General features: G+C 44.1%; 4 protein-coding genes across 26 annotated transcripts in view; 2 read left to right on the top strand and 2 right to left on the bottom strand.

Moving 5' to 3' along the window:
- Positions 1-18,399, bottom strand: part of LOC134735712 (putative uncharacterized protein ZNRD1-AS1) — an 82,112-nt gene extending 63,713 nt beyond the window's left edge. For 14 of the 20 annotated variants that reach the window (XR_010119105.1, XR_010119109.1, XR_010119110.1 and 11 more), the window contains exons 1-2: positions 12,230-12,664; positions 9,198-9,273 (exon numbers count right to left, since the gene is read on the bottom strand). Coding sequence is in view for 2 of the 20 variants with exons in the window: in XM_063632640.1 (XP_063488710.1) it covers positions 8,045-8,800; positions 9,198-9,273; positions 17,686-17,699 (846 nt within the window). In the remaining 18 variants the exon portion in view is untranslated. Of the gene's footprint in view, positions 1-7,463; positions 8,801-9,197; positions 9,274-9,450; positions 9,616-12,229; positions 12,679-17,685 lie in introns of those variants that run through there. The other 6 variants (XR_010119096.1, XR_010119098.1, XM_063632640.1 and 3 more) reach the window with 6 other exon arrangements.
- POLR1H (RNA polymerase I subunit H) lies at positions 12,709-16,346 on the top strand. 3 transcript variants are annotated; one of them, XM_055264808.2, is made up of 5 exons: positions 12,709-12,885; positions 13,002-13,156; positions 13,404-13,504; positions 13,711-13,820; positions 16,120-16,346. In XM_055264808.2, exons 2-5 carry the CDS (start codon positions 13,012-13,014, stop codon positions 16,142-16,144), a joined length of 381 nt encoding a protein of 126 aa, XP_055120783.1. In that variant the 5' UTR covers positions 12,709-12,885; positions 13,002-13,011; the 3' UTR covers positions 16,145-16,346. The 3 variants fall into 3 exon arrangements, with proteins under 3 accessions (XP_055120783.1, XP_063488716.1, XP_063488717.1); XM_063632646.1 differs by having other exon boundaries at positions 12,735-12,823; XM_063632647.1 differs by having other exon boundaries at positions 12,776-12,867.
- A 173-nt stretch (positions 18,400-18,572) lies between the features above and the next one.
- PPP1R11 (protein phosphatase 1 regulatory inhibitor subunit 11) lies at positions 18,573-21,767 on the top strand. Its single transcript, XM_055264807.2, has 3 exons — positions 18,573-18,923; positions 20,025-20,133; positions 20,539-21,767. Exons 1-3 carry the CDS (start codon positions 18,855-18,857, stop codon positions 20,739-20,741), a joined length of 381 nt encoding a protein of 126 aa, XP_055120782.1. The 5' UTR covers positions 18,573-18,854; the 3' UTR covers positions 20,742-21,767.
- Positions 21,682-27,288, bottom strand: RNF39 (ring finger protein 39). Of its 2 annotated transcripts, XM_055264799.2 has the most exons (5): positions 26,658-27,288; positions 24,889-24,911; positions 24,590-24,681; positions 22,833-23,125; positions 21,682-22,634 (listed from the first exon to the last, which is right to left on the bottom strand). In XM_055264799.2, exons 1-5 carry the CDS (start codon positions 27,018-27,020, stop codon positions 22,545-22,547), a joined length of 861 nt encoding a protein of 286 aa, XP_055120774.1. In that variant the 5' UTR covers positions 27,021-27,288; the 3' UTR covers positions 21,682-22,544. The 2 variants fall into 2 exon arrangements, with proteins under 2 accessions (XP_055120774.1, XP_055120773.1); XM_055264798.2 differs by having other exon boundaries at positions 21,682-23,125.
- Positions 27,289-27,726: the final 438 nt, after the last annotated feature.

Here is a 27,726-nt window from a genome sequence, read left to right as displayed (position 1 = left end):
TGCAGTGAGCCAAGATCACACCACTCCACTCCTGCCTGGGCAACAGAGTGAGACTCCGTCTCAAATATATATATTTTTATGAACTCAGGTTGGACAATGCATTCTTAGATATTATGCCAAAGCACAAACAAAAGATATTAGATAATATTGAGAAAAATTAGATGTCATCCAAATTAAAATGCTTCAAAGGGCACTATCAAGAAAGTGATCCACAATATATACATATATCAAAACATCATACTGTACCCCATATGTGTATTATTTACTAATTAACAGTAAACATTTACATCAAAAAATTAAAAGTTTTAAAAATTAAGAATTTTTTTAAAAGTGAAAAAAACCCACAAGAAAGGAGAAAAGATTTGCAAATCATACATCTAACAAGAGATCTGTTTCTAGAATATATAACAATCTCCTACAACTTAATTGCAAAACACATATAATCCCAATTTTAAAATGAGCAAAGGAGGCCGAGCGCAGTGGCTCACGCCTGTAATCTCAGCACTTTGGGAGGCTGAAGTGGGTGGATCACTTGAGGTCAGGAGTTCGAGATCAGCCTCACTAACATGGTGAAACCCTGCCTCTACTAAAAATACAAAAATTAGCTGGGTGTGGTGGCACACACTTGTAGTCCCAGCTACTTGGGAGGCTGAGGCATAAGAATCGCTTGAACCCAAGAGATGGAGGTTGCAGTGAGCCAAGATCGCACCACTCCACTCCAGCCTGGATGACAGAGCAAGACTCCGTCTCTAAATAAATAAATAAAAATAGAATGAGCAAAGGATATGAACAGTCATTTCCCTAAAGAAGATATACAAATAGCCAATAAGTTCATAAAAAAGATCATTGACATTATTAGGGAAATGCAATTTAAAACCACAGTGAAGGCTGGGCATGGTGGCTCACACCTGTAATACCAGCACTTTGGGAGGCCAAGGTGGGTGGATCGCAAGGTCAGGAGTTCGAGACCAGCCTGGCCAACATGGTGAAACCCCATCTCTACTAAAAATAGAAAAAATTAGCTGGGCATGGTGGCAGGCACCTGTAATCCCAGCTACTTGGGAGGCTGAGGCAGGAGAATTGCTTGAACCTGGGAGGCAGAGGTTGCAGTGAGCTGAGACCACGCCACTGCACTCCAGCCTGGGCAACAGAGCGAGACTCTGTCTAAAACACACACACACACAGACACACACACACACAGACACACACACACACAAATGAGATACCACTTCCCAGCCATAGAATGGCTAGAATCAAAACATCAGATAATAAGTATTGTTAAGGATATGCAGGAATGAGAACCCTCAGACACTGCTGGCAGGAATGTGTAATTATGTAGTCACTTTGGAAGGAGTCAGGCTGTGGCTCAACTGATTAAAAATGGAGATACCATAGGACTCACCCATTCTTAGGTATATGCCCAAGAGAAATAAAAATGTGTCACACAAAAATTTGCAAATAAACATTCATAGATGCATTATTTGTATTAGCCAAAAGACAGAAACAATCCAGATGTCTATAAACTGATAAATAAGCAAATGTGATACATCTATGGAATGTAGTATTATTTGGCCATAAAAAGCAATGAAATACTGATACATGCTATAATATAAATGACACTTGGAAATATTAAGTGAAAGAAACTAGTCACAAAAGACCATATATGATTATATTTACATATGAATTTTCCAAAATAGGCAAATCCATACAGGTAGAACATAGATTAACTCTTGCTTAGGGTTTGGGGTGATGGAGAAGGGGGAATAAGAGAGTAATAGCTATAGCGCATGGGGTTTCTTTTTCAGGTGATGATAATATTCTAAAATTGAATGCAGTGATGGTTGCACATATTTGGGAATATACTTTAAAACTTTGATTGCATACATACTTTTTTTCCAGATTTATTGAAGTATAATTGACAAGTAAAAATTATACAGTGTGACTTTTTATTTGTACATATTTGCACATATTTATGGGGTACCTGTGATATTTTGATACACACATAGTATCTAATAATGAAGTTAGAGTACATAGGATATCCATCACCTCAAGCATTTATTTCTCATGTTGGGAACATTACAAGTCTTCTAGCTATTTTGAAATACACAATATATTGTTGTTAATTATAGTCATCCTACTGTGCTATCAAACACTAGAACTTATTCCTTCTATCTGACTGTACGTTTGTACCCATTAACCTACCTCTCATCATCCCCCTCACACATACACACACACACACACACACACACATACACACACACACCCTTCCCAGCCTCTGGATATTATCTTTCTGCTGTTTACCTCGATTAGATCAACTTTTTAAAGCTCGCACATGATAACATGCAGTATTTGTTTTTCTGTGCCTGGCTTATTTCATTTAATATCAGAACCTCCAGTTCTGTCCATGTTAGTGGAAATGAAAAGATTCCATTCTTTTTATAGCTAAATAGTATTCCATTGTGTATATATGCCACATCTTTTTAATCCATTCACCCATTGATGGACAGTTAGGTCGATTCCCTACCTTTGCTATTGTAAATAGTACCACAGTAAACATGGGGGTTCCAATATCCTTTTGATATATCGATTTCCTTACCTTTGGATAAATACCCAGTGGTGGTATTGCTGGATCACATAGATCTATTTTCAGTTTTCTAAGAAATCTCCATACTGTTTTCCATAGTGGCTGTACTAATTCACCTTCCCACCAACCGTGTGTAAGAGTTTGTCTTTATATCCTAGCTACCATTTTTGTCTTTTTAATAATAGCTATTCTAGCTAGGGTAAGATGATATCTTATTGTGGTTTGCTTTAAATTTCCCTGATAATTAGTGATGTTGGCCATTTGTATTTCTTCTTTTAAGAAATTTCTATTCAGATCCCTTGACCATTTTTAAGGGTTTTTTTGTTTGTTTTTTTTGTTTGTTTGTTTTTTTTACTGTTGAATTGTGTTCCTTGTACACTCTGGATATTAGCCCCCTGTTGGATAATTTGAAAATATTTTTCCCATCTACAGTTGGTCTCTTCACTCTGTTGTTTTCTTTGCTGTGCAGATTTTTAGTTTAATATAGTCCCACCTGCCTATTTTTTTTTGTCGTTGCCTATGCTTTTGATGTCTTAACCATAAAATCTTTGCCTAGACCAATGTTCTCGAGCATTTCCCCTATATTCTCTTTTAGTAGTTTCAGTTTTGGATCTATCATTTAAGCCTTTAATCCATTTTTGGTTGATTTTTTAATATGGTAAGAGATACGAGCCTAGCTGCATTCTTCTGCATATGGATATCCAGTTTTCCCAGCACCATTTATTGAAAAGGGTGTCCTTTCTTGGTGCCTTTATTGAAAGTCAGTTGGCTGTAAGTACATGAAATTATTTCTGGGTTCTCTATTCTTTCCATTGGTCTATGTGTCTGTTTTAGGCCAGTACCATGATGATTTGGTTTCTACTATAATAGTTACAAAGCTATTACTATAGCTTTACTATAGGATGGAGCTCTTTTGTGGTTCCATATGAATTTTTTTTATTTTTGAGATAGGGTCTCACTTTGTCACCCAGGCTGGAACACAGTGGCGCAATACCAGCTCACTGCAGCCTTAACCTCCTGAGGTTCAAGCGATCCTCCTACCTCAGCCCCCTAAGTAGCTGGGACTACATGCACATGCCACCATACCCAGCTAATTTTTGTAATTTTTGTAGAGATTTCACCAGGAACAAATAGAAAACTTGAACAGATCAATAATGAGTAATAAGACTGAATCAGTAATTAAAAGTGTCTCAATAAAGAAAAGCCCAGGACGAGATGGCTTTCCTGTCAAATTCTACCATACATACAAAGAAAAATTAATACTAATACCTCTCAAAATATTTTTAAAAAAACTGAAGAGGAAGGAATTCTTCTTAACTCATTTTATGAAGCCTGCATTACCCTGATACCAAAAGCAGAGAATACAAAAAAAAAGAAAATTACAGGCCAATCTTCCTAGTGAAAATATACACAAAAATCCTGAACAAAATTTTAGCAAACTGAATCCAACAACATATCAAAAAGATAATATACCACAGTTAATTGGGATTTATCCCAGGGATACAAGGGTGGTTCAACATACACAAATCAACAGACATTAACATTTTTTAATCTTATTTGAAAAGCTGGATAAAACTGAATTTGGAATTGGGAGATTTGTTTTGGGTCCCCACTCTGCCATTTCCAAACTCAGTACTCTATCAGAACTAAGTCACAGGGTGCTTGAGGGCTCAGAAGCTTTTGTCCAGCAGAGAAGAAGGAACTGTTATTACACAGCCTTTGACCCTCTAGGGACTCCAGCAATGTCGTACTGAAAGGAGACACCTTGTCTCCTTCTCTGGGGACCCTTTTGTTCAGAAATAAAATTTTCGTGCTGCAGGTGCCTTGAGGAGAGGACATGTGGATGATCTTTTCTAGAAGACAGTGGAGTGAAAGTTTTGGGAAAAGTGACAGAAAGAGAAACAAATCCTGTAATGGAAGCTCATTGAAAACCAACTAAGTAAACAAATATTTTAGTACCTCAACTGAAATATAAGCATAAACAGAGGTTGACTATGATTGCACCTGGACAAGATGAGTAAAAAGGTAAAGTGGTCTGTTATCAGCTATTTCTGTATTTTGGTCCTGGCTCTGCCTGACACAGTTCTGTCTCCAGCAGTTAACAAATGTCCTTTCTTTCAACAAATATCTGTTAAGAGGCTAACATGTGCCTGACTCTACAGAACAGGCTTACAGGCATAATACCACAAAGGAACAGAAATCTAACAGGCTCCAAGATCAGGCCTGTCAAATAAATGTACCACAGTTTATATATCTTATATATATCTAGTACACAGGCACCAGAACATAAGATTAAACATGTCAAAGGAATGTTTATCTAAGTATCACTTTTAAAAGAAAAAGCAAAAACCGGAAACAACCAAATGACATCAACAGAATATATGATTAAGGTGTGGCATATTCATGTCATGGAATGAACTACAGTGTCACATATCAACATGGATGAATCCAAAAATAATAATGAGCAAAAGTAGTCAGTCAGATACAGTATAATTCTATTTATATAAAGGCTATAAATAAGCAACTGTTAGGGATACACAGACAGTAAAATCTATAAAAGCTAGGTGACAGTTATACAAAATTCAGGATAGTGGTTGCCTCTGGCTGCGGGGGAGAGAGATATGAATGAGAGCATACGAGGCTCCTGGGATGTAGTAATGTTCCATTTCTCAGTCTAAGCAATGGACACCTGGACATTTATTATTGTTCTTCTAAATATACATTTTCATTTGTATATTATATTGTGTATTGTATATTCTATTTCACATTAAAAAGAAAAAAGACCAAAAAAATCATTAAGTGTGACTCAAGATTTAAGCAGACACAGTGCAAAGAAATGAAAAGGTGGATATAATTTGAGGTAGAGATGATGGATTCAGGTTTGGACAAACTGAGTTCCTGAAACATAGACTTTTATTCTTAGTCATATTAGGTGTGAAATTGCCCTGAGAGCACCAGTTGCTTTTATGCTAGATTTGGAGGGGAAAGAGGGCAGTTGAACTCAGCAATTTATTTGTCCAGCACTGAAAACCTTCATGGTAAACAATTACTAATAGGTTATGTGTTAGGTTACTTTTCAGTCCCACTCAGCTCAAAGAGTTTGTCATTACCCTACTGATTTGCACTTCTAAGTCTTCTGCCTGTTGCATTCTGATGATCCATTTCTATGCAAAACATAGAATCTAAAGCTGAGACATAGCAATAGAGGACCAGAGAACAGACACAGCAACAAAGTTTCCATGAGGCAAATCAGGAGGGTAGGAATGAGATTTTGATGTGCATCCTGGCCAAATTCCAGAACTAGCGAAGAGAAGCCAGTTCCTAATTCCAATCAAAGCAAATTCAGCCATCTTATTTTCACACAGAAGTGGTCTACATTGATTTTTAAATCTCTTTAAGGGATTAGGGAGCCTCTGAAATACAAAGGAAACTAAACTGATAGTAATGTAAAATGGGCAGTGACCTATCATACCAGCAAACACTGTCAAAAACAGAAAGCTAATGGTGGGACTGGAGTCTAGAACACAGGAGTTATGTTTATCCAGTGCTGCACTGTACAACAGAGTAGTCACTTGCCACATGTGGCAATTTAAATTTAAATGAAATTCAATTAAACATTCCATTCCACAGCTGTACCAGCCACATTTTAAATGCCTCAACAGCCACATGTAGCAAGGGCTACTGTACTGAGGAGCACAGACATAGACATTTCTATCAGTGGCTGACCTAGCAGTATCCAGGGTAAAGGGTGTTCTGCTAGTAAAGCAAGGTGGGCATCACAATTACCACAACTTAAGCATAATATTCCTGAGGGCATCTATTTCCATTTATTTGTTTCTCTGCTTACCAACTCTGAACCCATGCTTTCCCAACTTTCTGGTATCTGGGAAGAAAATAAACTGACTAGAAAACATAAATTTCATTCTGCTTGACAACTGTAATTCTCACTAAATTTATAAATTTGCTTTCTGATTTATCAATGAGTGCCAAAGGCATGAGTTTGAGAAAGGCTGAGTTTGAGAAAGGGTGAGTTTGATTTTCCCTGAGTGGATCCAAGCATTAGGAAGGTCTTGCTTAAGTGGGTGATAGAAAGTGACAAAAAGAGCTGGAAGAAACATGAGAGACTATAATACTCCCTTCCCTAACCTTCCTCCTTTTCACCCTGCTCACCCGGGCCAGGTTAGAATCCGTCCTTTGTAAAGCACCCTGTACCTTTCTATTGTAACCTTTACTACATTATCTGTTTATAGAGTGATCTATGCCATTAGTTGAAAACTATTCAAGGGCAGAGACTTCTCTTTATTCACCTTCAGTAACTAACATAATGCCTAGCATGTAGGAGGCTCTCAAAATTAAGTTTCTCATACAAATAAATTGTACAGGACAAGTTACACTTTTAGGGCCTGGCTAGTAGTTATCTGATGAAGGCATGATATTAAAGACCATATACTAAACTATAGCAATCTCATCAAAATAACCTTGGAGGGCTGGGAGCAGGGAGAATAAGAGAAGCATATTAGAATAATTCTTTTTTTTTTTTTACAGCCCAGAGGTCCTTTTTTTTTTTTTTTAACACCTATTACGCCACAAATTCATAGGGAATAGGTTCCAGCAGCTCAGGCTCCTTCCCATTGCTTCTCACAAAGTGTGCTTCTCTGGGTGGAGCAGGCTGGTGCTTTAGTTGAACCCAGGTACCTTTCTCTTTGGCTTCTTTCTTTTTCTGATCATTTTCTTTCACGTGTTTCAGGAAGCTATCTCGGCTCTTAGAGTGCTTAATGTGCTCAATATGCACATTAATTCTCTTGGCAAGAATCTTGCCCTTAACTTATTTGTTTACAACAATGCCAACAGCATGCTGGGTCACATTATAGACTCTCCCAGTTTTGCCATGGTAACACTTGTGGGGCATTCCTTTTTGAACAGTACCCATTCCCTTGATGTCTACAATATCACCTTTCTTATAGATTCGCATATACGTGGCCAAAGGAACAACTCCATGTTTTCTAAAAGGCCTACAGAACATATATTGGGTGCCTCTCCTCTTTCCCTTTGTGTTTGTCATTTTGGTGAATTACTGGAAGATGGCGGTTCCGGCCGAAAGGCTAGAATAATTCTTTATTTACCACCATTGCCCAACCCCAGTCTTCCCAAGTGGGGAAACTAACATTTATGAAACAACTAATACATACCTACACTTCACAAAAACAATAGTCCTTCCATAAATGCAATCAAATATCATTATTGCCATTTTAAAGATGAGGACACTGAACACTAGAAAGGATATGCAACTTGAACAAATGCAAGTCAATTAAAAATAGTTAAGCCAATTTTCAAGTCCAGAACTATCTATCTGTATCTGATAAAAATGGGAATATTCACTGAACCCTGGAGAGAACGAGCATTTAAAAAAAAAAAGGGTTCACTTAAGAGATATGATTTTATCATAACAGCATTGAAACTTTAATCTCTTATTTTTCCTATTTGACTTCTTAAAAAGGGCGGCATAGCCAAGAATTTTCTTTGATATGGTTTCACAATTGTATTCACTTTCTCTCCATTCTGAGACTTTTCCATAAGAATATTCACTTTAATCCAACTTCCACTGCATGGTTGGAAAAGAGGATACGCAATAACTCTTTCAAACTCCTTTATCTCTTTCTTTACTCTCTCATGCTTCTCATATGTAAGTAGCTGGCTCTGGCTTCTTCTCAAGATTCTTTCCTTGAGTCTTTGCTCTGTAAGTTCTCTCCCTTGAATCATGCGTTCCTGGTGATCCTTAATCTGCATCTGTTCCCTCTCATTTACCTGCTTTCTTCTCTGTGCGTTCTGGATGCCATGCCCTTCTGGCATAATTTTTGGTAATTTTGTTTCATTGGGGGGTCGTAGTACTTGTCTAAATGATTTGTTCTTAAATTCTCCAGCCTTTCCTGTTTGATGTACGTGCCTTTCTACGTGTTTCATCTCTCTCTCAGGTACCAAATAGTACTGTTTTAGTCCTTCTACGCTTTGGGTTGTTTTCTCCTCCATTTTTTTCTTGATTTCATTGCCTGTCTCTTCTTCCATCATTTCCACTATTATTTTATTATAATAAGACTCTGCTTTGGCAAGCCAGTAGTCAAGAGAAACAGCTTGCTCCCTACAGAGTATTTCACACTCCTCCTGATATTTCTGAATTATCAACTGTCTTGCTGCTGTTGTATGTACACCACCTAGACTCTGTCAAAGTGAAGTCAGAAATTTACAATGTGATCATCTTTTTCCTTTGAACACATTTAAACAGGAGCCAAGCCCACCCTGCCTAATGACACCAGGAAAAGCTACATGCTCTTTACTTTAGCTTAGTTGTTATTTTATTCCCATCACTCCTAGGTGAGCCTGAGAGCTCTGAAAGTATGAAGTACTCACCATCACAAATCAATAACTAGTTTTAAAAATGTATGGTGTTGGAAGTTTTCAAAAATGATACTTTGTTTTGCAACTGTGGATATAGCTGGATAACATTTGCCAGTGTAGACATACTACCTGAATGTGTCACTTGGACAGAAGGATTTTAAACCTAAGATTCCTTCTCTGTGTAGTTCCAAACTGTATGATGTGAAGATAATTTACTTACCAATATCTTTTTTTCCAGTGGAGACTGCTGACCTGCAGCAATCCTAGGATCTTTAGATGATGTACTCCAGGCCAATCTGGAAGATAAAAAAGCAAAGATAGATTCAAATATAGGAGGTGTCAGAACAAATCTGCTAATAGGCAGGACTACAGCAGGGCCATTTCCCCCATGGGAAACCACTGCATTCCTATGGTAGAAAATAATGAATGCTCTTTTAATAAGAGGATCTTTCCTTTCATATGAACAAGCATACTTTTCCTGTGGACTCAGTGTGAACCATTGTGAATCTCGTATTGGGGAATGTGAGTGGGAAGAGACACGCTCCTTGGTGAGGTGTTGTCCAAGTACATCTATGTCAGTCTGCTCAGTCCTCAAGCCTCCTCTGTGTTCTCAGACGATTCTAGGTTCTAGTTTTCTAGATGATTCTAGGTTCTAGTTTTCTAGATGATTCTAGGTTTCTAGTTTTCTCTTCCTGCAGTTTCTTGATCCGGGCCCTCTCTGACTCTATCAGCACATATAGCATTTCTGCCCTGTAATCTTTCGTTCTGAAATTCTGTTCCTATTTGACTGCTCAGCCCTCTGCTTGCCTGCCTAACAATGCCAATCATCCTTCACTCTAAATCCATTATGAGACTATTCCCTGTTGAACCCCTCAGGATGGGAATTTGTGGTCACTCTGGGTTTATTTATAGAGGAGGCTGATGGCAACACAAATGAAAACTATCAACTTATATGTGTCATCCCTGGTCTAGCCTGAGTTTACTGTGAGGTCGTATTTAAGCCACTGAGGATGCCTGGCATTTCCTCTGTATGCCTTTTATACCATTTACAGTTCAAAGGATGGTCTTTACAGTCTGACAGGGCTAGATCTGAAATCTAATTCCACCACTTCCTAGGTGTGTGACTCAGGACAAGTAACTTCTGTCAGCTTTCTTCTCTATAAAATGGAGATGTAAGACAAAAATCTGCCTCTGAGGGTTATAAAGAACAAATATGAATTAGACGTAAAGAGCTTGGTAAGTTCTCAATAAATTCTATCTATCTGTCCTTCACAGGTCAAGCTCCTGATTAGAAAGTCTTTCCGCTCTACTCTGTCACAGTGATTTTCCCTTCCTCTAAATACTTGACATATTTTAATTCTACAACGAATTTGAAAATTAATCATGATTTACACTGTGATATCTGTATTCACATATCACTTTTTAACATTTAGATGCTGAAATTTAGGCTCATAAGGAATGAAAACTGTAATTTACATCTACAAATATGATGCCTCTATATTGTTGGAAAGGATCTGATATCAAATATTTGGTCTCACTGACCTCTTAGGAACATTCTTATTTGTCTATGTAAGCTTATTTTGAGATTTTAAACGTATGATCATCTTACTTTCATTTCTCTGTACATGGCTTCTAGCACAATACTTTTTTTTTTTAATTATACTTTAGGTTTTAGGGTACATGTGCACAATGTGCAGGTTTGTTACATATGTATCCATGTGCCATGTTGATTTCCTGTACCCATTAACTCGTCATTTAGCATTAGGTGTATCTCCTAATGCTGTCCCTCCCCCCTCCCCCCACCCCACAACAGTCCCTGGAGTGTGATGTTCCCCTTCCTGTGTCCATGAGTTCTCATTGTTCAATTCCCACCTATGAGTGAGAACATGCAGTGTTTGGTTTTTTGTCCTTGCGATAGTTTACTGAGAATGATGTTTTCCAGTTTCACCCATGTCCCTACAAAGGACATGAACTCATCATTTTTTATGGCTGCATAGTATTCCATGGTGTATATGTCTAGCACAATACTTAACATTAGAGTCTGTGATCCCGAGTTCTCAAAATTAATGATTTGCTGATTGCTGATGATCCTTGACACATAATATCTGAGCATCTTTTTAAATATCTGCCATAACATTGTATCTATTTTTATTAAATCATTTCCCAGTCTTCCTTGAAATTTACAGATATGTTTGCTTTATATGCATGTTCAGGGCTCTCACATTTTGTACCTACTAGCACAGTTTTATTATATTCTAATTATTCATTCATGTTCCTTGAGGTCAGAGAACACAGATTTCAACTTTGCAGGTTCAGCCTCAGCTCAAAACCTGGCATAGTTGCTCAATAAACACTTTATTGAATAAACTGTGAGCTTTTGTTGCGAAAAGGATATGCCTTTTAATGCTTTGTTCCTTTACTGCAATTCACAGGGGATGTTGGCTGTTTTTCAAATTAAAAAGAGAAAACTGGGGAGGGTAGAATTTCAAGTTCCATTTTCAAGGGAGACACACAGATAAGTGAGAATAAAAACTGTCTACGACAATCAGCTCAACAACACGTCTCCCTTTGCAAGACAGACAGAATAACAAGCAATTTCACAGTTAGGTGATAGGGCTTGTCACTCTTCAGCAGTTTGCTGAGTTTCAACCCTTTCACTATGGTGTTCTCTCCATTATTAAAGAGAAAGGCAGATGGGAGCCTCTCCCAGTGAAAAGACTACAGCTTGTGTCCTTCACAGGAGAAAATAGTGATGGCTCCAGAACTTTTATATGAGGCTATCAGAGTGGGTGGTGGTGGGAGGGCTAGCAGGAAACTGGTAAACAACTACAAGCTGCCCCTTCAGGGAAAGTTTCTACTTCGAATATAAGTTACAGATTAATGAAAATAGAAAGATTTCCCAAAGATACTTATTCTCATGTTTTATAAAAGATCAGGGAAATGTCAGCTGTCCACTTAACGGATGACGATAATGAATTAAGAGTTCGATAGGCGGCAGGCACAACTAAAAGCCAAAGTCGACCTAAGTCTTATGAAATCCTGCTTAATGAGCTTTCTTGACTACTGCTAGCCTCACTTATCTGGCAGGAGTCGAAGGAGGCGAAGCCCCAAGCTCTTCTGTTCCACCACCTCCAAAGTCTGAGCCCCTTCTCAAGTGTCCCACTTCATCACTGCTTCCTTTCGTCCCATGGGACTAAGCATTCCTCCTGCCTTCATTCTCACCACTTGCTGTCCCTCAAGAAGCCGACTCACCCCTTTCCAAGCGCGGCGAACCGTCCGCAAAGCACACGAGGCCGGTTGCGCTCTGCAGAAAGCCCACGCTCGCCAGCGTGACCCAACGAACGCTAGAACTATACGTCCCAGAACATTTAGCTTTGTTTTTAACTACTGTGCAGCCGCAAAAGGGAAATACCGGCTCAGGACCGAGGGGAGTTGTTCTCTAATCCAAAGAAATCATTATTCGGCAAAGTACGGTTTTCAGAAGGATATACCCCGCGACTGCATTCCTGTAGGATGTGAGACAAAGAGAATAAAGATCCCAGGATTGGGTGCTGGTGGGAAAATTTGCTGGAAGCGCAGCATTGGTTACCAATTTTGCGCTCAACGTCTCAGTACCAGGGTGAAAGTGGAGCCGCGATCTCCCTTGGAAGACTTTAGTCTCCTCTCTAAGGCTCCCGAAACACGGTTCGCAATAATTATGACGTCACAGCCAATCGTCAGCCCGAAAGCCTGACGCTCTAGCCGGCTCTATCTCGCTGCCCCGCCGCGGGCGCAGAGCTGGCGCTCTAGCCCACGGAGTTGGTCAACTCCTCTCGCCGGTCCCAGGAAAGGGTTCCAAGTCCTTTAGTACGGGACGCTGTCTGGGAATTCCGGGCGTTTCGGCTCCTTTGGTCGCAGAGACAGGAGGCGTGCGTGGGAGGAGGGCTCGGGTTATATGCTCCTAGGTCCTGGGACAGAATAGTTACGACCTCTGGGGCAGGAACTCTTCTCTCTTTTGTTAATAAACTTCCAACTCCCTCCTCAGACCAGACCGCATGTCTGTCATGGACCTCGCTAGTACTTGCTCCAGCTTTCAGTCGGACTTGGATTTCTGTTCAGATTGCGGCTCGGTCCTGCCTCTGCCCGGGGCTCAGGATACGGTCACCTGTACTCGCTGTGGCTTCAACATCAACGTTCGGGGTGAGAGGCTTGTACGCAGGGGTCCTGGCGGAGGGCCCAGGGTCGGAAGCTTGGGGAACTCAAGATCGGTTGGGTTGAGGAGGGGATCCTAGAGCAGGACATCAGGCAGTTGTACATTTGGTCTAGCGATGAAAACTGAGGGAAAGGATATAGGGCCTCCTGGCCTAATCAGCCAGGGGAAAGGGGAGGTTTCTGGTGTCAGCTCTCTCTGGTTGTCTCCATAACCAGTTCTTACTTGCCTGTGCAGACTTTGAGGGGAAGGTTGTGAAGACTTCAGTTGTGTTCCACCAACTGGGGACAGCCATGCCTATGTCGGTGGAGGAAGGGCCTGAGTGCCAGGGACCTGTGGTAAGTTAATGAGATCAAGAACTGGCTCCATAAGGTGGGTAGGAAAGAAATGGAGGAGTGATTGCAAAGCTCTGGAGAGTTTTGTGCCCAATTCCAAGAGGGAAAAGAGATGTAAAGCATCGATGTTTGAGGGGCGTGATCGCCTGATTCCTGTGGGAAGTAAGGGGGTATGACCAGGCCTCCCTAACCCACCAGTTTCTTCCCAGGTTGACAGGCGCTGCCCTCGATGTGGTCATGAAGGAATGGCATACCACACCAGACAGATGCGTTCAGCCGATGAAGGGCAAACTGTCTTCTACACCTGTACCAACTGCAAGTGGGTATCCTTTCCCCTCCCTCTGCTCAGTCTGTTTGCTAACTAAACAAATCTAGTGATTTATTTTTTTGTACTAAATGGCCGTTTCCTTTGGTCCCATCCCTTATTTCTGTGCAGTTCTGGTAATAGGGAGATTTGTAGTTGTTTTTTATTTTTTTAAGTTACACTTTTTTAACCCTTTTTATAACCAGTGAAATAAACCTTTTAGGATTTTTTTTTTTTTTTTTAACAGGGTGTCGCTCTGTCACCTAGCCTGGAGTGCAGTGAGGCAATCTTGGCTCACTGCAACCTCCACCTCCTGGGCTCAGGTAATCCTCCCACCTCAGCCTCCAAAGTAGCTGGGACCACAGACACATGCCACCACGCCTGGCTTTTTTTTTTTTTTTTTTTTTTGTATTTTTAGTAGAGATGGGGTTTCTGTATGTTTCCCAGGCTGGTCTTGAACTTCTGAGCTCAAGCGATCCACCCACCTCAGCATCCCAAAGTGCTGGGATTATAGGCATGATCCACCCCGGCTGACCTACTTTTAGGATATTTAAAAGGAAATGAAGAAAAAAAAAAACAACATAAGAAGCAAGTATTGTTTAGTGGTCAGCATCTTATACTGCAGTCTTCAACCGCAGTCAAGGTAGCTTTCTTTGGAGAGAATTAGTCACATATTATTTAGAGAACATGGGCTTTCTGAATGCTTTTAAGACCTCGTTTTTGTCTTTGGTGTTCTGCAGTCACTGTAGTATATCAAAATATGATTTTCTTTTATTCTGTTTGGGATTTGTGAGACTTTCTGAAACTGAGAGTGGATTTTTTTTTCATCAACCTTGGAAAATTATCAGCCATCATCTCTTTTAATATTCTCTTTCCCCCATGTTCTCAGTCCTCACATTCTGGACCTCAAATTAGTTACTAGAAAGAGGTTTCTCTCTTCTGTCCTCCATTCCTCTCACCCTCTTTTCATATTTTCAATCGCTTTTCTCTTTATGCCACCTTCTGAGTAATTTCTTCAGGTCCCTCTTCCATGTCACTAATTCTGTCTTCAGTTTATTTCAAGTATTATTATTTTTTACTAGTATTAATTGAGTTCTATTTAATTACTTTTCAAATCTCCTCAATTTTTAAATAATTCTCAGTTCTTTAATCATATTTTAAATTGTTCCTTTTATTATTCTTTAAATATATATTTAAAATATTAAATATGGTTGTTATATTCTATGTCTCATAATTCTGATATCCGTGGATTTTGTGTGTCTGATGCTGCTGTCTTTTGTTTCTGCTGTCTCTCTCATAGTGCTTTTTTTCTTTGTTTTGTGATTTTTTACTATAAATTCGAGTTTTTTAGAACTTGAACTGTAGGAATTCTTTGAGGCCTTGGGCGAGTGCTGTATTCTCAGCATTTGTGTTTCTTTTCTAGATGCCTTGAAGCACTATCAAGCTGGAATTACTTTAAGTAAATTCTTGGCTTCATGTTTTTTGGAGCAGACAGATAGTATGAATTTGAGCTGCAAATCCATGTAAGGGCTAGCTTATGGTTAGAAATTCTCAGGAGAGAGTTTTCTCTCTTTCTACCTACTGAGACAGTCAAATTCCCCTCCTATAGAGTTGAATTTTTTTCTTTTCTTGTTCACTTTTACAAGAAAGGGCAGCCTTTTGCAGGTCTCCTATCAGACCTTGTACATTTTGTCCCTCATTTCCTATGCTTCCAGTGACTGTCACAACAGTATAAAGGGCACCGCAGTGTCACTGTCACGTTTCATAGGGACATTAGTTTTAACTTCACTGTCTGGATTTCTGGTTTTACAGAACTTTTAACCAGTGTGCAGATTGCCTTTACTTTCTTGCCATCTCATCAAAGGATTAAAAATATTCATAGTCAGATATATCTTTTAAAAGTATTTTTTTCCTATCACTGGTTGTCATTTTACCAAAAAAAATTTTTCTTAAATAAAAAGAAGAAGTTTTTTTTCCCAGCCTGTGGCTTGCCTATTTATTTTCTTAACCTTCTTTAAATGAGCAGAAGTTTTAAGTTTTTATAAGGTTCAGCTTATCCTTTTTTTTTTCTTTTACAGCTAGTGCTTTCTATGTCCTAAGAAATCTTTGCTTTGAGGTTATAATTCATTGGATATATTTTTAATCTCAGAATTTTTAGTTGTCTTGGAATTAGAATTGGAAGTTTGTTTAGGGGAGACAGTCCTCAATGATGTCATAAATAAAAGTCCTTCCTTGATTATTTGATTGCATATCTTATACTACTACTAGAAACTCATCTTTTGGTGAATATAACAAGTCCTTTCTTTCCTCATAGGTTCCAGGAGAAGGAAGACTCTTGACCTTTTTCCTGGGCAACTCAACAGTCCCTCTGTCCTTTCGGAAGGTGAAGGATACTGGGTTTTTAGATGCCTTGTCCATCCTGTCTGGTTGCAATGTTTTGCTCCCAGAAGAGAATCAGATCATCATGTGCGGATTACCATTGTTCCTGGAGTACTCCTACCCTTAGTTGAATTTCCTTATTAAAGTTATATTTTTCTATAAGACCCTGACATATGTATGTTACTTATAATCTGTCTTATTCCAAAAGGAATTTAAATGAGTTTACAGAGATATATTTATATGAAAAAGAAAAGGGGGAAAAATTAGGACAAAAAAGTAGAGTCAGGAATGAGGCTAATATAAACAAAAAGCAATTTTAAGTATTGCCATACTATTTAATTCTATTTGGATCCTGAGTTTAGATTAAGAAAAACTAAGAATTTGGATAGTGAGACATTTAACAGAAATTTTAACCAGATCTCTTTAGCATATAAATTTGGACAACAAAAAATCTGATACTAAGTAATGCCACTAAGTGATCACTATAGGTGAGTATTTTATTAGTATTGAGATAAGTACAATATACAGTTGACCCTTGAACAACACAGGTTTGAACTGCTTGAGTACCTATATGTGGATTTTCTTCGACTTCCAAGACCCATAAGATAGCAGCACATTTAAGCCCTCCTTTTCCTCCTCCTGAGCCTACTCAATATGAAAATGTGATCCACTTCTACTTAATGAATAGTAAATATATTTTCTTTTCCTTATGATTTTCTTAATAATGTTTTCTCTAGCTTACCTGATTGTAAGATTGCAGTATATAATACATATAACATACAAAATATGTGTTAATAAATGGTTTATGTTATTGGTAAGGCATCTGGTCAACAGTAGTTAAGTTTTGGGGGAGTCAAAAGTTATATATGGATTTTTTGGCTGTTCAGAGGGTCAGCACCCCTTACCCCCATGATGTTCAAGAATGAACTGTATATCTATTAGATTCTTATATAGAAAGAAAGAAAAAAGTAAAGTCACAAGGAATCCTACTCCACAGAGATAACCAAATTATACTGTATATCTGTGCTTGTGTATATGTATGTGGCTCTGTATATGTGTGTTGCTATATATGGGTTTGTTTTTTTTTAATGGACTATACTAGACATGCTGAACTATATCTTGCTTTTTTCTGTTTGAACCAAAAACTTTCAAGGGGAACAAATGCATACCCAGGTCCAGCATTCCTTGGCTTAAATAGTGATCAAGGGGTTACTGTAATAATTATCATATAATTGTGTGGCCCTTTATATATATTCAGAGCTCTCAAACATAGCTATCTTGTTTGACCCCCACAGCAACCTGGAGAATGGGCAGGGCAGTCTTCCCCACTGTACATTTGAACTGTTCTGGCAGTTGACTTTCCTGACCCACTCCTGAAATCTGAAACAAACCTGTTCATGTTTCTACCCGACTTTAAGCCTTTCTCTGGCCCGTAACAGTGATTGGATTAAACTTAATTTCTTAGCAAAGCATACAGGTCCTCCATATAACCACTGCTTACCTGTCAAGCTTCATCTGGCACTCCCTCAGATCCAAGCGGTACAAAACTCCATTTCCTGTAGTGCACACATCTACAACTTTTTAACCTGCTCTTCTAAAAAAACCTACTTGTCGGCCTTCCTGGTTCTTGTTTTACCACTTTCTTTTGCTCTCTAAGAAACGTGCATATATTTTTATAAAATGGCCTATACTGTAATTTACGACCATTTCTCTGCTTCATTCTACTTATCACCCCAGAGAGAATGAATATGTTGGCAGTATGTAACTACATTCAGATTTACAAATCAGACATGGCATTTGTTAATGCCCCAGTGTTTCATATTTTTGTTAGTTTTCAGCATGCCTGTCTTTCCTACTAGAGCTAAAAGGCAGGTTCTGAGTGTCTTACGCGCCTCCATCTTCAAGGCGTAGCACAGTGACTGAAAAAAACCCACGTTAAACGTGCACTAAACTGAACTGCTCAAACACCTACAGGCACAGGGCGAGGGGTAGAACCACATCGCTTGACTCTTAAGTGTGTTTCCAACTGCTCCCACGTCCCGTTTTCATTAGAGAAACCCAGAACAAACAAGGAAAGGGAAATAGGCCACGGTAGGGTCACTACTATTGCTCCTTAAGCTTCCTCGCCTGTCCACCTACCCAGACAAGGTAAATGGAAATCTGCAGCAGGACTCAGTTTGGTGCACACAACTCCGCCCTCGCCACACCCACTCTGCAGCGTCTGGCCCGGCCCTACCCATCTGGGCGTCCCTCCTTCTTCCTCTAGGCTGTGAGTACGCGTGCTGCCCCTGACTCTCCCTCCTCCACCCACACCCGCAGTGACACCCCTTCCGCCAAATTTGTTTCTCTTTCTTTCAGCGCCTGCGCGCTGTCACGTTACGGCGGAACTAATCCAGCGACGCCTGCGCTTTGACGCATTTGGTGCCGCGGAAGGGAAAAAGGGGGACTGCAGTATGCGTCACACCCGGAAGCGGCGAGCCGGAAGTGGGGTTGGCCAGGTTATCCCCAGGAGTGGAGAAGCGGAGGCCCAGGAGGAGGGGGAATAAAGAAGGTGGAGGATCCTGGCTACCACTCTGAATCCGATACCGCTTCTCTTAGACCTCAGCGACAGAAAAAGGGAAGGGTGTCTCATCCCCCTTCCTCCTCTCCTCCCTCTCCTGAGCCTTAGCCATGGCCGAGGCAGGGGCTGGGCTGAGCGAGACCGTCACTGAGACAACGGTTACCGTGACAACCGAGCCCGTGAGAAAGGCGGGGGGGCGGTGATGTTTAGGGGTCTGGGAGATACTGGGAGGGAGGGGACAGGAATTAGAAGAGTTGTTGCAGGAGCTGGGCCTGGGGATATGGGAGGTGTGGGGTTGAATATCTAGGGCTGGGAGAATCGGAAGGTATTGAAGCTATTTGGAGTGGCAGAGATGGTGCAGGAGGCAGGTCAAGGAACTTGTAATAGGAAGGTACAGTTAGGATATGCTTGGGGTGGTTATGTGTGTAAGTAATAAGCGAAAGGGAAATTGAGGATTAAAGAGCCAGGAAGATGTTGGGAGGAAATCAAAGGTAGTGTAAGAAAGCATGGTTGGAGGCCAACTTATCAATATTATCAATACTGATATTCGAATAAATATTTATTGAATGGATGAATGTAAAAGAAAGTGGCAGGAATGAGGAAACAAGAAAAGGAGATGAAAAGAGGTATTTTGAGAAATCAGAGAGCAAAGATGTAAATGGAGAAACAAGAAGTATTTATCCAAAAACATGTGAAGTTGCCTTCAAAGGGAGAAGGTTGCATTGGGCTTAATACTCTTGGATTAAAGGGAGTTTAGTAATTAATAGATTAGTAATACTTGCTACTAGAGATGCCAGGATGCCAGACAATAGGTGGATAAGAGGTAGAGAGGGCTGGAGCTTGAGAATGAGAAAGGTTTTGTTTGTTTTTTTAATGGGAAAAAGAATAGGGGATCTGGAAAAAGGAAGGGAGATCAAAGATTAGGTGCTGGGGACTGAAAAACAATTTTCATGTATTAATACTGCCAAGGATGATTTGGGGAGGAAGCTGGAGAAATAGCAAGGATTATATTTTCCTTTGAAGAGTTGCTGGGACCTTCTCTAGGTTAGGAATTGTGTCTTCTCTTATACTGGTGGTATAAGAACAGGAAATAGTACTTATTCCTCAAGGGACTATCTGAGGTCAAAGACCTGTTCTGTTTTATCTTCTCTCAGCTCCTCTGGTGCTATGTCTGTGGTACTGATTGAGCTGAAGAAGAAAAGAGAGGAGGTTCCCTGGGAGGGAGTGGGAAAGGTTAGTAGGAGGGGACTAGATAGGTATGCTCATCCTTAACCTTCTAGGAGAACCGGAGCCTTACCATCAAACTTCGGAAACGGAAGCCAGAGAAAAAAGTGGAATGGACAAGTGACACTGTGGACAATGAACACATGGGCCGCCGCTCATCAAAATGTGAGTAATTGTTGGCCCGCAGTAGCACTGGAGTTCTGGCTCCCTTCAGCATATCTTGTATCTACTCATGTCTACTGGCTTTCCAGGAGCCCCCAGATGCTCATAGTTCTGTCACTTTTTTGGTGGTTCTGTGGTATCAGGGAAAGAGGTAGGGAAGGGCTAGAACTGGAATTGCCTAGGTCTGACAGCAAGAAGTGTCAGAGGTGGGAGAAGTGGGGCTTTGAATTCGTGGCTCTCTAAGAGGACAAGAGGGGTGGGGCCTGAGTCCCAGAGGGTGGGCCTGGGGAAGCTGGATCCTGGAAGGTAGGAGAAAATAGGAATTTTCACTGAGTTTGAATGGGAATGGAACTGACTATATATCTTACCCTTCCTCCTCTTTGACTGGGCTCCTCCCTCTAAATCCAGGCTGCTGTATTTATGAGAAACCTCGGGCCTTTGGCGAGAGCTCCACGGAAAGTGATGAGGAGGAAGAAGAGGGCTGTGGTCATACACACTGTGTACGTGGCCACCGCAAAGGACGGCGTCGTGCAACCCTAGGACCGACCCCCACCACCCCTCCCCAGCCTCCTGACCCTTCCCAGCCCCCACCAGGGCCAATGCAGCACTAAATTCCTCTCTCCTCCACCATTCCTGTGTCTGTCTGGCCCTGAATGTATCCATGTGGCTACTTCTCCAGCCCCCTCCTTCCCTCTCTTCTGCCTGATAGAGGGAAGAGGAAGAGGAGGATGAACAGAGATCCTGGAATTCTGACTTGCTGCTATTCCAGAACCCAGCCTCCTGGGTTCTCCCAGTCCTCATTTTTCCTCCCAATACCCACCCTTCTCTCTCGAGGGATCTGGGCACCTTGGTCCCAGTCTCTTCCTTTTGTTCTCACTGCCAAACTGCCTGTCCTGGGATCTAGTTATCTTGGCCCTGCACTCTCAACATGAGTAGCGAACACTTAAATTGGGTTTTCAATAGTCCCAGCTTTCACTGCCAGGGTCCCAGTCAGATTCCAGGAATTTGCGCCCTAGCTTTGCTTACTAATCCTGGTTTAGAGCTATCCCACTAAAATATTTAATCCTAATTCTTAGACCTTGCCTGTGAGATATGAGGTCTTACAGGAGACCTCAGAGCTCCCAGCCCTTCTTCTCCTGCTAACCCTCCTCACGCCCTCAAGAGGAGTTAGAAAAGAGGTCCTTGTCATTCTCACCTCTTATGGAAAATGGAACAAGAAATAATCATATCCTTTCTTCCCGCCCTTCTCCTGTGATTTAGGATTTCTGACAAAGCTGGCTTGAGATTGGTCACTTAGAGCCAATTATCTCCTCCACCTTTTGTTTTTCAGCTTCAGAGACAGATCCAATATAGTCCCAGGGACCTGGGTCTCTGGGAGAGGAAGGAAGAGGGAGGGAGCAAAGAGATTGGGGTATGTCCCCTGTAGTACATTCTTACCTCTTACTTCCTAGACTTTGATTTCTCTGCCAGCCCAGATGTTCAGTTCTCTTGGCCCTCTCTACCCCTTACTGGGATCTGGTTTTCATTTTCTGGTCCTTTTGCCATACACAGTTGCAGAGATCAGTCAAATCCATACCACCACTGAGATCTCATTTATTGCCACAGATGCACAAAATAAATAACCCAAAATCACAAAATGTGTTAAATATGGGCCCATTTATACTTACGGGGAAGGGTATGAGACTATACACAAGGATGAGTTTGGAGATGTCTGAAGTATTCCCAGGTTGAGGAGGAGAGAGGGGAAATAGCACCATTGGTTCCTTTCTGTGACTATGTGCGGGGAGAAGTTTCAAGAAGGTTCTTATGGAAAAAAGGCTGTGAGCATAGAAAGCAGTCATAGGAGGTTGGGGAACTAGCTTGTCGCTCCCCACCCCCAGATCCCCCAAAAGAGGTACGAAGCTTCCCAGAGGGCCACAGGGCCCAGACCAGAGTCAAGCCTCTTGGTTTAGGAGAAACCTCAGTGGACAGGCAGGGTAGCCCAGTCCTTAGATCTGTGAGGAAGGCCCTGAGCCCTTCTGGAGCTAGGAGAGGCAAGAGTGGGAGTCAAGTATTTGACCAGCAGAGCCTCTATGTAGGAAACATGGTCACTTTAGCAGTACTGATGGGGAGGGCCTGTTCCCCATTGCAGGCCTAGAATGGTTTGAATGGGAGAAGTCAGGAAGTACTGTAGTAGCTGTAGGGGAGAGAAGATTCTGAGAGCCAGAAGGCAGGAATGGATTTGGTTTTGAGCAGGGATGTGGAAACGTGGAGACCAGGTGAGGTCTCATTATTTTGGGGGGAAAATGTGGGTTGGTATTAATACTCCTGCAATGGGCGTGTGAATGTGTTCCCAGAAATGAGTGGGGAATTTCACGCCCAAAAAGCAGCTGCAGGGCTAGTGGCCGGGCCAAACTTCTAGTTGGAGACGAGACTCAGCTTTTCGCTGGTACAATGCGGAGCGGAGCACGAGGGTCGCAGGTGCAGAACAGCGGGAAGATGCGCTCCCCCAGGGGACCGGGCGCCTGGAACGCATAAAGCAGGTCCAGTGAGCGGCCGTCGTAGAAGGCCACGCGGCCCCGCTCCCAGTCCAGGTCCACGCGAATGCGCCGCGGCGGGGGCTCAACACCGCCGAGCAGGGTGGGCTCGGGTGCCGTGAGGGCCCACAGACGGCCGCCGCGGCCCTCCACGGCCCACACGGCACCCGCAGGGCACAGCCTCACGCAGCCCTTGCGTTGCACTGATTCCCCGGCCGCGCCCACTGCATAGTGGCTCTCCTCGTTGTCCTCATCCTCCCCAGAAGAGTCTCTGCAGGAGGCGGCTTCCGCAGTCTCCACCTCCCAGCAGTGGCGGCCGGCCCCGAAGCCCTGAGCACCCAGCACAGCTGGGAGCTGATCGAAGCGCTTGGGGCCGTCAGGGGGCTCGGGCGTCCCTGGTGGGGCCAGTTGTACGCTGCGGCGGTCGGCGGAGATGAGCAGGCGGCGGTGTGCGGTCCCAGCGTCCAGGGTCAGGTCTGCTGGAGAGGGGGAGGCAGGGAGAGGACCTCATGAGAGAGTTTTCTAAATCACAGGAGGGGTAGGGTGGAGAATAGTCAACGAAGATCACGTAAAAGACTGACAGCTAGTGACCCCACAACAGCTCAAAAGGCGGCTGCAGGACCAAAAAGGAGGAAGGCATATGAAGAGCAGGCCTGGGCAATATCGGACCTTGTACTGATGCACCACTTCTGTAGAATTGGACCTGGGGAAGGATCATACTGGCCCAGTGCAGGGAGCACAGCAGGAAGATCAAATGAGAGGTTATCTGGTTTGTGGGGTTGGGGGAAGAAGAGTGAGGCTGATCTGACTTCGAGGGAGGAGTAAGGACTGAGACCTCAATCTGCAGCATCTGGGGTGGGGCACCGGAGCTGGGTCAGCAAAATGGGGAAGGTTCATCTAAAGAGAAAGTCATACTGATACTGGAACCTCAAGTAATGGGAGGGGCACAGGGAGGAATCCAAGGTATCCTGAGAAACCAGCCCACCAACCCACAGGAATGGGGGGTGGGGTGGACAGGCCTATTTCTGTAGGGGTTGTGGGGCAGAGGAGGAGAGCAGGTGGTGATAACCAGAGACCAGAAAAAGAACCATTGGCCTTATATGTATGGGGTGCTTTGAAGAAAAATTTCTGGATTAGGGGTGCCAGAAGCAATCTGGACTGGGCAAGATGGTGGATGACCAAGAGGGTGGACCATCTTCTCTAGGCAGTTTAAAGAAGGGTAGAGGCACCCTTCTTCTTGGGAGTGAGTGAGGAAAGAAGGGTCAAGGAGATGCTGGGGTCCCCTTCCAGAGAGGAGTGACGAGAGGTGGTGGAAGCAGAGATTTTTGAGAGGCACCTAACCTTCAGGGATCTGTTGTTTGAATGTATGAAAAAGGAAGAGGGAACATGGCTGGAATATGCGGAATCGAGGATAGACATTGTTAGAGGCTGAACTCTGCCCTCCCCCGCTCCACACACACACACAAAGATAGGTTGAAGTCCTCCAAACCTCAGAATGTTACCTTATTTTGAAACAGGATCTTTACATAGGTAATCAAGTTAAAATGAAGGTCATTAGGGTGAGCTCTAATCCAGATTGCTGACTTATAAAAAGAGGAAATTTGGACACAGAGACAAATGCATACAAAAGAAAATGTGCAGACCTATCACCCAAAGAGCATGTGAGGCTACCAGAGGCTAGGAGACAGGCATGGAACAGATTCTGTCTCATGGCCCTCAGAAGGAGCCAACACTGCTGACACCTTGATTTCAGACTTCTACCTCCTGAACTTTGAGATAAATGTCTGTTGTGTAAGCCACCTACTTTGTGGTGCTTCATTACAGCAGTACTAGGAAACTAATGCAGACATCAAAAAGGACCTGATCACTTCTTTGGGCTAAAAGGAAGAAAATCTAACACAGACTCTCATTCAATTCCCTTCCCTCCCTTCTTCTTTCCTTACCTGTCAGTCTATGAAGCATGTTTTTGACCACTGGATAATCTTCAGGGAGATCATCCTCTGAATTAGATGACTTGGATGTTGGGACTTCGAATCTAGACAGATGAGGGGAAGGGTTAGGAAATCAGCCCTCTGATCCTAATGTCCCCACGCATACCCCACTCACATCTCTAGAGGAAGAAGGGATGAGGCTATACCCCAGAAAACCTGCCTATTAATGGGAACAAAGTTGCGGGCCCAGTGAGAATGTGATGGCTATGGCAGCTGGTGAGAAAAGGAAGGAACAGAAAAGTGGAACTCACCGTCTCCATGTCTTCCTCATATCCTAGGATGGGCAGAAACAAACATGAATGTGAGCTCTGGGCTTCGTTCCCTGGGGCATCCTTCCCTGTCTCTCCCCTCCTCAGGTGAGCTCTGTCTGAGTTGGCAGTGTCCCTCCTCACCTTTCAGAGTGATCTCACCTCTTTACCCCCTGTGCTCCTTTTCCTCTCATTCTCCTCCTTCACCTTTCATGATCCCTCCTTCCTCTCACCCCATCACTTTTCCCTCATCCTCCTAACTCCATCCCCACTGTCCTCCCACTTTCCACTCTCCAAGGGTTCTCAATTCTCTTTTCCCAGGCTCGTCCATGACTGTTTCTTGTCCTCAGAGCCCTTGCCTTTCTTGCTGCCTCCTCAGTCCCATTCTCTGTCTCTTTCAGCGGCCCCATTCTTATCCACCTTCCCCAATGCATCCCAGAAAAACATCTGTCCCTTCCTCCCTCCATCACACAGACCAAACACACACCCAGAGCCCTCGGGCTAAGAGTTGGTATATAAAAGCCTTACAATAAAGCTGCTTCCCCTCTTGCGATAAAAGCCCAGTGGCATTTATTGGGCCCTTTGCTTTGTGTCTCTGGACCCTGGCCTGGGAGGCAGCTAGACTTGAATGTGTCCCAAAAGGCCCAGCAGATCCACAGAGTACTATGGGAGCCAGGGGAGGGCACTGTGTGCTCCCCTCCCAACACTGGGATCGGGGATCCCGACCCCTCCACTTCACTGTCTAGTGCTGATGGCTGGAGCAGGCCGATGTGGTGGAGAGGGGGAGAGAGAAACAATTTGCCTAATTGTGCCAATTACACTCAGACTAATTAGGTCTATGAAGACTTCAAAGGGCAGAAGCAAGACCCAAGACCAGCTTGGCTGCTGGGGAGAAGCCATTCAGGAGTCTCGGACGCCCGGGGGTCGGGCAAGGGAATGGGCTGGTTGGTGGCCAAGGAGCCGGGGCCCAGGAGAGGCGCGGGGGTAGATGGGTGGTAAGACTGGGATGTGGAGAGGAGCCAGAGGCCCCAGCGGCCGTTCTCCCGCACCTCGCCGCCACCCGTGGCCGCTCCTGCCTGGGGCCTTGGGAGGAGCCGAAATAACAATAACAAACAACACACAGCTTAGCTTGAGCCGAGTCCGGGACCAACCCCCACGACGCTACGGGGAGGTTTGGATCTGCCCCAACCTCTTGCTCCCTTCCTCCATCTTCTTGTCAGTCCCCTCCTCCCCAGCTTTTTCTCCGCCCCCAACCCACCAGCCCAGCCTCCTGCTCTCGCTCCTCTAAGCAGGTTCTGCCCTCGTCCACCCTCTTCCCAGGCCCCCTCCTCACTCTCACCTGGGTCGGCTCCCCTTTCCGCCTGCCGCTCCCTCCCCTCCGCTAGCTCTCCTCCTCCCAGGTGCCTGCGACTGCCCTGTCAAAACTTCTGCAGTTCCCGTGCCCTTCGCGGCGACTCCAGGGCTCTCCGCGTTCTATCCAGTACCCCTTCTCTGCCTCCCCAGTCTCTTCTCTCCAGCCCCTCTCACAAGGCTCAGGCATCCGTCCAGCCTCCTCCCCTGTGGACCAAGTGTCAACTCCATCCATCGTCCTTCTGGGCGCCTCTCACCTTGAGGACCCAGGGTCCTCGTCCCCTCATCCTTTGCTTTTCTCTTCCCCACCCCATCCTTTGCCTAAACTTCCACAGGGCCTCCGGCTCCAGACGTGCCATTCCCGGCTTCCCCGGAAACCTCCCGCTTCCACCAACAACTCCGCGACGCGCGCCCAGCCTCACCTCTCCGGGCAGGTCCAGGCAGCCCATGGTGGGGATGCGCCCCCCTCGGCGTCTCCCCGCACGGGCCCCAGGCTCAGCCAGCTTCTCTCGCAGCTCGCGGCTGATTCGCACCTCCACCGCCAGCCGCACATTAGACCTCAGGCTGCGGCGGGGACACGGCAGGCCGCAGGAGGGACAGGTGGTGGGGGAAGCCTCGGTGCCGGTCGCCGGCGGAGTCCCCCAGCGGCGGGCCAGACACGCGCGGCAGAAGCTGTGCTCGCACGCCAGAAGCACCGGGTCCTCGAAGGAGCCCCCGCACAGAGGACACGTCGCCAGCTGCTCCAGACGCTCCACCAGCCCCGGGCCCAGCTCGGGCGCATCCATGGAAAGCCAGGATCTGGACGCCGCCCCTTCCGCGACCACCGTGACCGCCTTCGAGCGCGCAGATGGCGGGCCGCCCCTGCTGCTTGCTGTGTAGATGCCCTTCTCTCCGACTCCCGCATTAACTTTTGCCGCTTTCCGCCCCTCTCCTGGGATTGCCTCTCTCTTCAACCAGAGTCTCAGTCTCGGCAAATCTCTCCACCACGTCAGGCTTTATAGGGAGGGAGGAGGCTCCCACGGGAGGTAAACACCAGGCCTTGCGTAACGCCTCATCTAGTTCTCCTGCTTCCCGGGTAAGGTTTGGGGGAGCAGGGAGGGGAGAATAGCACACCTGGTTCCCAGAGCCTAGGAGGCGGTCACTAGAGGGCGCTCTGGGACGGGGTAGCCCTGTGTGGGGGGGGGGTAGCCCTGTGTGGGGAGGGTAGACCCCTGTGATCCCCCCGAAGAGCCCCAGTTTTACCTTCCCCTCCGCCTGTGATACGCGCATGGGCCGGGTGCCCAGGCTCACTCTTGGCATGTGCGCCCACATTGCCAAGGTGTGAGTCATTCCAGGTGGCTGGCACACCTACATCTGGGGGCTGGGGGCCGGAAGCACAGATCCTGGTTTGTGTGGCTTTGGCAAGCCTCTGAGTGTTGATGTGTGGTTTTCATTCCCGGTGCCTCTCGCGTTTCCATCTTCCTTCCTTACCTATTAAGGGCTTAAGGGCGT

Source organism: Symphalangus syndactylus, chromosome 23 (genome assembly GCF_028878055.3).
Source record: "Symphalangus syndactylus isolate Jambi chromosome 23, NHGRI_mSymSyn1-v2.1_pri, whole genome shotgun sequence".
Classification (NCBI taxonomy): Eukaryota; Metazoa; Chordata; class Mammalia; order Primates; family Hylobatidae; genus Symphalangus; species Symphalangus syndactylus.
This window is presented reverse-complemented; position numbering and strand designations above follow the sequence as displayed.